This window comes from Meriones unguiculatus, chromosome 6 (genome assembly GCF_030254825.1).
Source record: "Meriones unguiculatus strain TT.TT164.6M chromosome 6, Bangor_MerUng_6.1, whole genome shotgun sequence".
NCBI classification, from domain to species: domain Eukaryota; kingdom Metazoa; phylum Chordata; class Mammalia; order Rodentia; family Muridae; genus Meriones; species Meriones unguiculatus.
The window spans coordinates 96136886-96149314 of record NC_083354.1 but is presented as its reverse complement, the minus strand read 5'-3'; the positions used below and the strand labels follow the sequence as shown (position 1 = coordinate 96149314).

The 12429-nt window shown below is 42.2% G+C and overlaps 1 protein-coding gene across 3 annotated transcripts in view; it reads left to right on the top strand.

Annotated features, from left to right (window-relative positions):
- The window catches only part of LOC110558027 (signal-regulatory protein beta-1-like), a 35594-nt gene that overhangs the window by 12730 nt on the left and 10435 nt on the right, over window positions 1-12429 (top strand). The window contains exon 2 of one of the 3 annotated variants that reach the window (XM_021652734.2): window positions 7935-8291. In XM_021652734.2, the coding sequence (XP_021508409.1) occupies window positions 7935-8291 (357 nt within the window). The remainder of the gene's footprint in view (window positions 1-7934; window positions 8292-12429) is intronic. The other 2 variants (XM_060385748.1, XM_060385747.1) reach the window with 2 other exon arrangements.

Sequence of the window (12429 nt, the reverse complement as noted above, 5' to 3'; positions counted from 1 at the left end):
CACTAGAACCTGTGTTTGCCGATTCTGGGAGAGCACCAGGTAGGGTTGAGTGGTCCTCAGATCCAGAACTTGTGTTTCTCTGCCAGTCGCCACTGGGTGAGCTGGAGAGGGGGTGCTGTGTCCTGTGGCAGGCTGCCTCTTTGTCCTTCCCCTCTGACCTTCCCCTCTGCTAGGGCAAGCTTATGGCAGCGCTCTCAGGGGAGTGCCAAGAGGAGTGGGGACTTTGCTGTCCCCGATCTTGAGCCAGGGTTTCTCTGCCAGGGGCCGGGGGGGCACCGGTGCTAGGACTTGGTGCTAGACCCTATTGCCCTGGACCCGGGAGAATCTCAGGACATGTTGAATGACCACAGTCCCAGATCCCGAGCTAAGTTTGTTTGCTAGGAGCAGCCAGCAGCACTGGGTTCCCAGCGCTGTAGAGCCACTGTGTGCCTCTCTATCCTTCTGCTCCGTGGGGCAGGGTTATGGCATCTTTTTGGTTCTTAGGGGAGTGTCCAAAAGGGTTTTCTCAGCCCGGAATCTCTTTTGTGTGTGTGTGTGTGTGTGTGTGTGTGTGTGGAATCTGCAGCTCTCACTGGGGCTGGGGTACAGACAGTGAGATTCTATGGCAGATTCTTCTGGATACCTCCTGCCTCCTCCAAAGAGGGAGTAGGGTGTTGGGTGCAGGGGAAGTGTCTGGGGATCACCTCCTGGATTGTTTCCTCCCAGAGGAGTCTGCTGTGACCTGATTCTAGATGGACTCAGATCATGGTTAGTCTCTTTCTTCTTGGAAGTCTATATAACTCTGTTCTGGGTTGATCTGCCCCTTCACTCACCAATTTCCATGTTGCAGGTCCTCTCCCCTTCAGTTAAGCAGCACACTAGCCACCACTGCCATCTTCCTCCGGGATCCCTGGTAGAATTTCTGAGGTCACTCATGTATACTATCATATCCTCTGCAAATAGTGATATTTTGACTTAAACCATTCCAATTTTTTTTTTTTTTTGCCCTTGATCTCTTTCAATTGTTTTATTGCTCTAGCAAGGACATCAAGAACTATGTTGAAGAGATATGGAGAGAGTAGGCAGCCTTGCCTTGTCCCTGATTTCAGTGTTATTGATTTAAGTTTCTCTCCATTTAGTTTGATGTTGGCTATAGGCTTGCTATATATTGCCTTTACTATGTTTATGTAAGTGCCTTGTATCCATGATCTTTCCAGGACTTCAAACATAAATGGGTGTTGGATTTTATCAAATGCTTTTCAGCATCTAAAGAGATTATCATGTGTTTTTCTTTCAATGAGTTTGTTTATATGGTGGATTACATTTATGGATTTCCATATATTGAACCATGCCTGCATACCTGGGATGAAGCCTACCTCTCCTCTATCAGACCCTTGCTTATCAAGTCTCATTAAGGGCTGGCTGCATCATCTTCCTCTGACATGGCAAGGCTGCATCCCCCAGGGAAAGGTGATCAAAGAGCCAGCCACTGAGTTCATGTCAGAGACAGCTGCTATATCCCTTCCTAGGGAACCCAATTGGAAACTGAGCAGCCAATGGGCTTGCTTAAAACAGGGGGTCTAGGTCATCTCCATGCATGTTCCTAGGTTGGAATATCAGTCTCTGCAGGACCCCATGGACCCAGGTATTTTGGTTCTGTTGTCTTCCTTGTGGAGTTCCTGTTCTCTCCAGGTCTTTCTATCTCCCTCTTCTTCGAAAGGATTCCAGCACTCTTCCCAAAGTTTGAATATGAGTCTCAGTAACTGCTTTGATACCTTCATGGGTAGAGTCTTTCAGAGGTCCTCTGTGGAAAGCTCCTGTCCAGTTCCTTGTTTTCTCCTATTTCCAATATCTATCCTATTTGTTCTTCCAAATGAGGCTTACACATCTTGCCAGGTTCCTCATTGTTTAGGTTCTTTCTGGCCCTTCCTCAGAAAATTAGGAGTAGTGCTATCTCAAGATCCAGCTATACTACTCCTGTGCATATACCCAAAAAATGCCCCACCATTTAATATGAACATTTGCTTAACTATGTTCATAGCAGCTTTATTTGTAATAGCCAGAATCTGGAAACAACCTAGATGTCCCTCAACAGAGGAATGGATACAGAAAATATGGTACATTTACACAATGGAATACTATTGAGTAATTAAAAACAAGGAAATCATGAAAGTTGCAGGCATATGGTGGAAAGTAGAAAAGATCATTCTAGAAACTGAAAGACAGGTACTATATTTACTCACTTAAAAGTGGATATTAAAGAGCAGGCCAGTCAGTTCATGTCAGAGGCAGTCTCTGTTCCTCTTACAATGGAACTGACTTGGAAACTGAACTGCCATGGGCTGCTCTTTAATTACCTCCCCCTGAGGGGAACACAGCATTACTATGCCACAGAAGAAGACAATGCAGCCACTCTTGATGAGACCTAATTGACTAAGATCAGAAGGAAAAGAAGACCTCCCATATCAGTGGGGAGGGGCATGCATGCAGAGGGTGGAGGAAGGGAGGGATCAGGATGGGAGGAGGGAGGGAACCACAAGAGGGATACAAAGTGAATAAAGTGTAATTAATAAAGAATTTTAAAAAATAAGTGGATATTAGCTATCTCCACTTATTAGAGTTTTTTAAAAATTCATTTTACATCCTGATCATAGCCTCCCTCCCTCCTCTCCCACAGGTCCTACCCTTCCTCCTTCTTTCTGATACTCCCTCTATCCTAATCCTTAAAAAGGAGATTACCCTCCCAGCAACCCATATCAAGTTGAATCAGGAATGAGCCCTTCCTCTTTCTCTGTGGCTTGGTGAGGAAGCCAGCAAACAGAAATTGATCCAAAAGCACGCAACAGAGTCCATGTCAGAGATAGCCCACAGTTACCTTACTAGGGAACTCACAATCTCTATGCTGTTTAGTTAAAAATATTTTAGTCTATAATTTTAGTATATAAATTTAATATTTCCATTTGGGGCAAATTATAGAACTTTAAGAAGATGAGTTATATAATTTGTGCACATACTTATGCCAAAATATAAATTACTAGATAGCCTTACACAATGCAATTCATTCATGTTATTTTCATTATATATTTTTTTAATCAGTATCCTAGTACTATCCACACATCTCTTAAATCTGGCATTAGCCGAGTACACAAAGTTTTAAATTCTTTTTTTTTTTTTTTTTAGTTTTTCTTCACAATTTATTCATTGTATATCCTGATTGAAGACTGCTCCCTCAATTCCCCCAGTCCCACCCTCCCTCCATCTTCCCCTCCTCCCCTTCCCCTAGTCCACTGAAAGGGGGAGTTCTCTGCTATTGCCTTCTGCCCATAGCTTGTTAAGTCTCATCAAGACTACTTGGATCCTCTTCTTCTGAGCCTAAGAAGGCAGCATCATCAGGGGTGAGATATCAGAGAGCAGTCAACTAGGTTCATGGTAGAGGCAGCCTCTACTCCCCTCACTCAGAGATCCACATGGAAACTGAACTGCCATTTGGCCATATCTCAGCAGGGGATCTGTGTCCTCTCCAAGCATTGTCCTTCCTTGGTGCATCAGTCTCTGAAGTACCACTTGGACTCAGATCTTTCCTTGTGGGGTTCCTGTCTCCTCTGTGTCTATCTAATTTCACCCTCTCTTCCTCCAAAAGACTCACTGTGCTCTGCCCAAACTTTGGCCCTGATTCTAGGAATCCACTTTGATCGCCTGTTGGGTAAATCCTTTCAGAGGACCCTCTATAGTAACTCCCATCCTGTTTCCTCTAGTCCACCACTTCTGGTGACTATCCTGTTTGCCATTGTGAGTGAGATTTAAGCATCCTCCTTAGGGTCATTGTAAGTGTTTAGCTTGTTTAGGTTTGTAGATCGCTGTCCTATATTATTCAGCTAATATCCACTTATTAGTGAATGTATACTATGCCTGTCTGTTTGTTTCTGAGATATCTCATTCAGTTTGATCTCCTCTAGGTCCATCCATTTGCCTGAAAAATTTCATGATTCCTTTGTTTTTAATAGCTGAGTAGTATTCTATTGTGATCTTCACCAACCCTACATCTGATAAAGCACTAACATTCAGAATATATGAAGAACTCAAGAAATTAGACAACAAACCAAATAATCCAGTAGAAAAATGAGGTACAGAGTTGAGCAGAGGATTCTCAACAGAGGAATATCAAATGCAGAGTAACACTTAAAGAAATATTCAACATCATTAATCATCAGGGAAATGCAAAACAAAATGACCCTGAGATTCAATCTTAAACCAATCAACTAAGATAAAAAACTCAAGTGAGAACACATGCTGGAGAGGATGTGGAGAAAGGGGAACACTTTTCCATTGGTGGTGGAAGTGCAAACTTGTACAAACACTTAGTAAATCAATCTGATACTTTTTCAGAAAATTGGAAATAGTTCTTCCTCAAGATGCATCTATACCACACCTGGGCATACATTTAAAAGTTGCTTTACCATTCAATAAGGACATTTGCTCAACTATGTTCACAAGAGCTTTATTCGTAATAGGCAGGATCTGGAAACAATCTGATGTCCCTCAACAAAGGAAAGGATACAGAAAGTGTGTTACATCTGCACAAAGTTTTAATTTCGTAAAATTCCTTTTGCTTTTGGCTTCATTTATGTAGGGAAGCTGAGTGTTCCCCTCAGATATCTTTGTCTAAGACTTAACAATGACTGGGTAGTCCAAGGCCATTCCCCATACTTTTCAGCAGGTTGAAAATTAGAGCCACCATTATCCAAAAACTAATTGAAAGTGCTGAGCTCAGAATGAATGTTTCATAGAAATTTAAAAATCACTATACAGGAAGAAGTTATTTTATCTTTCACTACTCCCCTTATTCTCTGGCTATTTTATGTCAGCCCTAAAGAGCCCATTAGCATTCCCTGCAGGGAAGGTATCATTGTAATGAGAGGAGATATTTAACTTGCATACCATGTTTTCTCATTTGTATTGATTCCAGAGTGTTATCATGTATAGAATTCTTGGTTTTATTTAAATTCTGGATGTATTTTCTCTTTCTGATTGATACACCATCTCACTACTTCCTGAATGTTGACATTTCTGAAATGAGCCATGTTCCTATCATTTTTCAGGAAGTTTAAAGGAAAGAATTATGTTCTAGGCTACTTTCAGTCTTCTCTTGCTATACTTGGCTTTTGACAGTTGGATTACAAATGTGCTGGCAGGATTCTCTCTGAGTTTATAGTTAATTAGTTTATGTTGGCTTTACAGTTTTGGTATTTATCAAACTTCCAAGATGTTAGACATTTCTTTTAAAAATCCTTCATCTATACTCCAAAATTGTTAATTTCTTTTCTTTATTTGCCCACTTCCCCTGCACTGCTGACTCAGTGACATAATTGTATCCATTTCTATCTTTGTATGTTTTGTACTTTTATAAAATGCGTAAGTACTTTGTAGACTTGAAAATTGAACTTCTAAGTCACCTTGTATCTTGACTCCCCAACACCATCTGTTTTTTTTCTTACCACTGCTCACTGCTGTTCTTATCCTGCTAATCAGACTCTTGACTTTCTTTCATACTTTTCATTTTCCATACTTTCTTAAAGTTTTCCATGCTTTCATTTCACTCTCTTTATATTTAAATGAATTTGTATAGTCTTAGCCCAGTAGTATAGCAAGTGAGTGCAGTACAGCACAGTCCTTCCAGATCACAAGGTCCAGGCAGAAGGGCTCCGAATGTCAGAGCTTTGGAGTCAGAATTACTGACAAAATGGTGCAGTGATGGAAAGACAGGTGACATGGAAGAATACCCTCAGATGATCACACCATGTGAAAAAAAAGACACTGGGCCTCGGGGAGATTAGGGTTCTATGACTCCATGTTTGTTGCCTTCTCTCAACAAATTTGAACTTCTGATCTCCACAGCATAAAACAAGTATTTGTTGTGTCAAGCCACAACCTTTATAGAAATTTATTATCGCTTCATTAATATCTGGCACTCACATGGTAACTTTCAACTCCAGGGGACCTGACACCCTCTTCCTGCTTCATTAAATCCATGCATGCATTTGGTGCACAGACTCCCCTGCAGGCAAACATCCATACACATAAAACTATTTAAATAATTAAGGTAATTTTACACATTTTATAATATACAGACTGTTAATATATTTTAATTGGTATCTTAAACCAAAGTCTTATTTCTTTATTTTGATGATTTTATTCAATCATAAAATTTTAAGCATGTTATACACATGTGGCAGGTTCAGGCTCCTTATCCCCTCTTATTAGGTATCATGGCTAGGGTCACGCTCATAGAATCCTGGAAGTTTCCATTTGATAAGTTTCTACCTCATCCCCTAAAATTCCCCCTAATTCCAGTTGCCTCTCCCAGCATTCTCTCCCTCCATTTACCCCACACCTGTTCTCTCCTGTTCCCTTACCTACACGCCCAACCCTGGCAGTCTACTTACAATATCTATTCTATTTCCTTTTCCCCAGGGAGATCCATGCATCTACCATTGAGCCCTCCTTATTACTTAGCCTATCTAGGTCTTTGAATTGCATCATGACTATCTTATCTTTTACAGCTAATATCCACTTAAAAGTGAGTAAATCAATGTTTTTCTTCCTAGTTATGGGTTACCTCAGTCAGGATATATTTTTTTTTGTAGTTCCATTTATTCCATTTAATCCATTCATTTCTTCTTTAAGAACCGCTGTGATCTTTATAAAGTTGGTTTTATGGTCATCATCTTATGTTTCAGCTCTGTTGCAATCTAGGCATTGCTATTGCAGGATAGCTGGGCTCTGGTGATTCTGTATTACCCTTGCTGTTCTTCATAATGTTCTTGCACTGGCATCTAGGCTTCTGCATTTAGGATAAGGATTATTCTAGGGACCTATTTCTGAGTTTGTTTTTATTGGATGTGTGTTTTGTTCCTTGCTTTCCAATTCCTCTTTGAACTTGTCTTTGTGGTCTGTATTTCTGGTAGCCAGCTTAACCTCTGGTCCAGCAGCAACTTTCAGTCAGAATTGGGAGCTTGACTTCTGGTTGTTAGCTTGGTCTGTGGTGCAGCAGGGATCTCTGTTTTTCTCACTGGCATGACCTTTCCTTGAGTAACAGGTATACACCAGTGCAGGTGTGGGGGCATGGCAACAGGAGGCAGGTGTGAGAAGCCTGGGTCTTTGGGCTCTGAAAGGAGAGTGGGAGGGTTCCAATGGCAGATGGAGCCCTTCCCTCTTCTGGCTTGTGTGGCTTGTACATGACAAGTGGATGTCTGCCTAAGAAGGGAAAGGTGCAGTCAAGGGGTGGGGGCAGTGGGCCAGGGAAGGTATAATTAGCTCCAGTCTGAGGGAGTGCAAGGATTCAGACAGCAAATAGGTCTCTTTCCTCTTCTGGTTGGCATGGTCTGCCCCTAAGCAGTGAAAGTGCACCTGAGTAGCAGGAGTGTGGAGGTGTGGGGAATGGGAAGTGTAGGTGAGTGTTGGGTGTGAGCAGGTTGGGTCTTTGGGCATTGAACTGAGGGAAAAGAGGAAGAGAGAGTTCAAACAGCAAGTGGGCTATTACCTGTTTTATTTCTGAATTAGGTTACATGTTCTTATTTTGGGGGATCTATCTACAGCATCATTACCCCATCTGATAAAGGAAACTCCATCATGAGAATTTTGTAACCAAATGTAGACCTCATTATAAGCACTTATGGTCATATCTTATTGGTCTAAAAGAGTCAAATAATCACACCCAATATTATTGTAACAGAAATTCCATATGCTGTGTGTGCAGAAAATGAAAACCAAGCAGATACTGGATGAAGCAGGAGAATTCCAAACAAAATTAGGGCTTTTATTTAATCCTACCAAGTTCCCTGTGTCTCTGTAATTCAGTTTCCTCATCTGTGTTAGCTGAGCATGCATGAGAACACCATTTGATCACAGACCTGTGGGTTCCCATCAGGATGAGCACTAACTGATGTTTCTTGCAGAAGCAGCTAAATGGGAGCTTAAGGTGATTCAGCCTGAGAAATCACTTTCTGTCCTTGCTGGACAGTCAGCCACTCTGAACTGCACTGTGACCTCCCCGCTCCCTGTGGGGCCAATAAGGTGGTACAGGGGTACAGGAAAAATTCGGCACCTTATATACAGTTTCCCAAGACAGCAGTTCCCCAGAGTCATACATCTCACAGATACAACAAAGAGAAACAACCTGGACTTTTCCATCCGAATCAGTAACGTCACCCCTGCTGATGCTGGCACATACTACTGTGTGAAGTTCCAGAAGGACACATCAGAACTTGGGAAAGAGATTCAGTCTGGGGGAGGCGCCATGTTGTATGTGCTTGGTAAGTACTGCATTGTCCCCCTACTCACTGGTTTCTCCAACAGGTAAAATAAGTGTTCAAGATTCTGTGAGCAAGTAAGAACCAAGTGTGGAAGTAAGCCCTCATGTTCATAGAGTGACTTTCCCCAACTGTGGTCCAAGAGACCTGAAGAGAGGAGGTGACATGATATTTGCTAGAGGTTCCTCTTCTGATAAATCTATGCCCTTGTCTGCCTGCCCCACAGAGCTTACCTTTCCCAATATGCCTTTAGCCTAGTGGCTGATAACGACATTGACAGCTGAATGCCTGGTCCAGTGATGGGGTCACACCTGTCTTACTGCCTCCAGAGTGTCCTTCTTCACCTGATGAAGTCTTCTCTTTCTGCCCTAACAACCTAGGGCCTAGTTATGCCAGGTTGTACTCTAGATGTCAACACAGATGGCAGGAAACTGCCAAGCAGGAGCTTTTTACTCAAAATGTGTGTTTCCACCCTCCCAAGAGAAAAAGCATATCAATGCAGAAGATGATGCTAAGGAAGGGTGTGATTTCTTCATTCCCTGAATGTCTACAGCATGCTAAGATCATTCTGGATATGTCTAGATTTTCTGTGGAGTCTCTTAGCCCTGGTTTAGGTGTTGGCACCAGGCTACCCATGGTACTGTCAGAAAACATGTTGTGTCAGGGACCAATCCTCCCAGGGACTAAAGTTCTGGGCCAGTGTTAGCTTTCCTCCTAGAGGTCATTCAGTGAGGATTGTCAGTTGCCAGCTGAGGAAGGCAGGTGATCACTTTGAATTTCCTGACAGAAACCTAAATTCTTCTAACTTGGTCTTGATTTTGGGAATTTTGCAGCATGAAGGACAGTCACACTATAAAGCCCTGTATTGTTAGTGTTGTGAGCCCTGTATACCTGTGTCCTGTCCATGATCACACAGCCAGTTAGTGCTGAGATGTGGTCTGTAATCTACATCTCATTCCAGGCCTGCTTCTGATTGTCCAAGCAAGAGACACCATGTTCACTTAGAAGCCTGATGAATAAGAGATGTTGAGTCAGAATTTCTTGAATTCAGGCAAAATATTCCAGCTCCAAGGTTTTGAGATTTTTCACACTCTCAGATTCTATATACAGTAGTGATCAGAAATCTACACAAAGTGTCAACCATACCCTTACCCCATATTCTAGGTGAGAAATATTCCCCTGTGGAAATAAAGCATAATAGTCCAACAGCCAGAGATACCATATTTCAGATCTCAGGCCATGAATGTTTCATTTGTTTCAATTTTTGGCTAAGTAAACAGTGCCACAGTGGATCAACTCTTATGGTTATCATCTTGGCCATAAGGCACATGTTCTCTGGAGAAGGTCTTTTTCTTTTGAGGGTGAATTCAATTATACAGATGTTACTATTTTCCCACATAGATGTGATGTAGCAAGTCTCCTCACAACCCCTCAACAGAAGAAACGGGGAGAGTGGCTTCCTCCTGAATCCATCCATATCATGACAAAGGACACTGAAGTTCTAGGTTATGCAATATTTAGGCAACCAGCAATTGACTCACGTAAGATAAAACCCATAAGTTTTCAGTGATGCTAGCTTTATTTTCCATATCATTTGTCCTAAGAATACCATTGATGAAGGATGTACTTGTAAGAAGGGGCATGAAATAGCAATGTGCTATGTGTCATGTCTCTGCTATCCCATTTTCTGCTAAGCACGTGTTATAGGAGAGAAGTCACCTTTTTCTTTTAGAGGAGAACCCTGACATTCAGCTGAGGTCAGGTGACTTGTGCACAGGTGAGGCAGAGGCAAGGGTTGACTACCGCACACTGCCTCATAGACTGACACAGCATATGTGCTATTCTTCCTACATAGTTTATTCTCTGAGCAGCAGACACTGAGTAGAGCTGCTTCCTACATCCAATCAGGGTCTACAGGAGCCTGGGGTCTCTTCTGTCTGGAGCTATCTGGAGCAGACATTTGGCACAGAATTCTTCAGGTCAGATTCTTAGAGAAGAAATAGAGTGGCAGGGCTCCAGTGTGGGGACAGTTGGTTTCTTGTGGGAAAAGAAAGTGAGGACATAAGAAATGGCCTCTGAGTTGCAGCTGGGAAGAGCAGACAGGGTCTCGGTTTTAAGCTTCAGTATCCTCATTTGTAGCATGAGGTTAGTCATAGTTCCTTCAGAGAAAAGCCTGAGCCTCTGATTATCACCTGAGAGCAGTATGCCACAAAAAACCGGTGGCATATCATGGTTTTAAAACCTTGGATAACTCATTGAACCTGACCCTTACTTTCCTCTTCTGTAGAATGAGGCTCCTGTGCCCACTTTTCTAGAGTGCTATGGATATTCGCAGAACTGCTGACAGTCTGGCATCAGGATGCCATGGAGGGGCACAATCCTACTCTTTATGGAGTCCTCAGTTATCCAATTTGTGATGCTGACAGCCATGGTCCCTGGTAGGTCTTTCTTAATGAAGGAGAAACTATGCACATATTCGTGGCTGGTGATGTCAGGGTCATTAAGAACATCAGAATTGCAGTGGTTTGCAGGAGAGAGGAAAGAATTTAAATGCCTGAACATGCATCCCACCTCAGCTTCTTTCTGACAAGTGCCCAGGACAAGACCTTCTGCAACAGGCTCACATTACATAGTCTTCCTGCTAGCACTGTATGTAAACTGGCTATAATGAAGGAGTGAAGTCATATAACATACTTAGAGAAACTGCTGACTTCTAGAAAATATTTCACCAGTGTGAGCTGTGTTTCCAAGGGCGCCATGTGACCTTGGATTTTTACTTTCTTTTTACGCTTTAGATGTCAATCAAGTTAAGGTGAGTTAGGTGGCTCTTTACCTGGCTATTTTTGGAATTCAATGAAAAACAAAAGTAAATCCTAGACCTACATTCCTTTAATTGTTCACGTATGGGGATTAGCTTCTGAATTATCAAATACAAGTTTTGAGACAACAGTACATATGTAATCATTCCCTTTGCAGAGCTATTAGGACACCAAGTTGAGACATTACAAACCCTTTTGCTTCAGAATAGCAGGGCCCAGCCTGCTGTGCTCAACTCTCTAAAGCCAAAGGAATGTGCCAGGGAAGCTTCTCAAGGAGAAGACCAAGGCTCCCTAAGGTTTAACCAAGGCAGAGCTTTGTTCAACTGTAATCTCAGGGCAAATCTTTCCTATATTGCATAGGTTTGCATTAAAACTTTCTGGGGACAAAAATTTCTCTTCTGCACTCATAACTCTGCTCCCTTCTCATGTTCATTTGCTCTCTATAATTAGCCCCTGTGGAGGAAGTGTCTGGGTACCCATTATCCTGTAAAAGCCACTGGCCAACATAGTGGCCATTAAGAAAACAGAGCAGATCAGGGTATAGCAGCCTTTACACCTTAGGTGAGGATTTCATACTAGTGGTGGCAACAACCCAGAGACACATCATATTGTCTTTGTATACCTTTTCCTGAACCAAAATGGTGAAAAAGAATAAGTGATTCTGTAACATGTACAACAGCAGTGATAAGTAGGATTTGTGTACACATACCTAAGTGAGATTCTTGCATCTTTTTCATCTTTCTAGGGAGAGGCTTTAATCCAGTTATTTTTAATATGGAAGGTTATTATGAAAAGTATCTGCTCAAATACCAATCCTAGACCAAGTTCTCATCACAAAAGACACAGGGAAGAGAGTAAGGCATAAAGGCAGAGGATAAAGATTTAGAAGAAGGGGAATGGAACAAAGGAAAGGGGAGGAAAGATATTTGTCCTAAAGAGCAAAGGAGTGCCTCTGGATAGAGAGGAGAAAGACATGGCTTAGAGATAGATGGCAGTTTATAAAGGTCAAATGAGAAAGCCTGTGATAGGAAGAGGTGTTCAGTTTTAATTGGGCATGTTACTTCTGGGAGCTAAAGAGGTTTTTGAGTGATGGACTTCTATACTTGGACCTTGGTAGTCAGCTTCAGGAGGAGAGAGTGGCTAGGTTTAGGAACGGAACTTAAGGTATTTAACAAGGCAAAGTGAATGGGGGAGAAGGGCAAGGCCTGCCAGAGCCACACTTGTCATGCTCAAGCTGGCCACCTGCTGGTGGACATTGATGTACATTAGATAAAGATCAGGATTTAAATTAATCAGCTGTTGCATGGTAGATAAACTTGCAC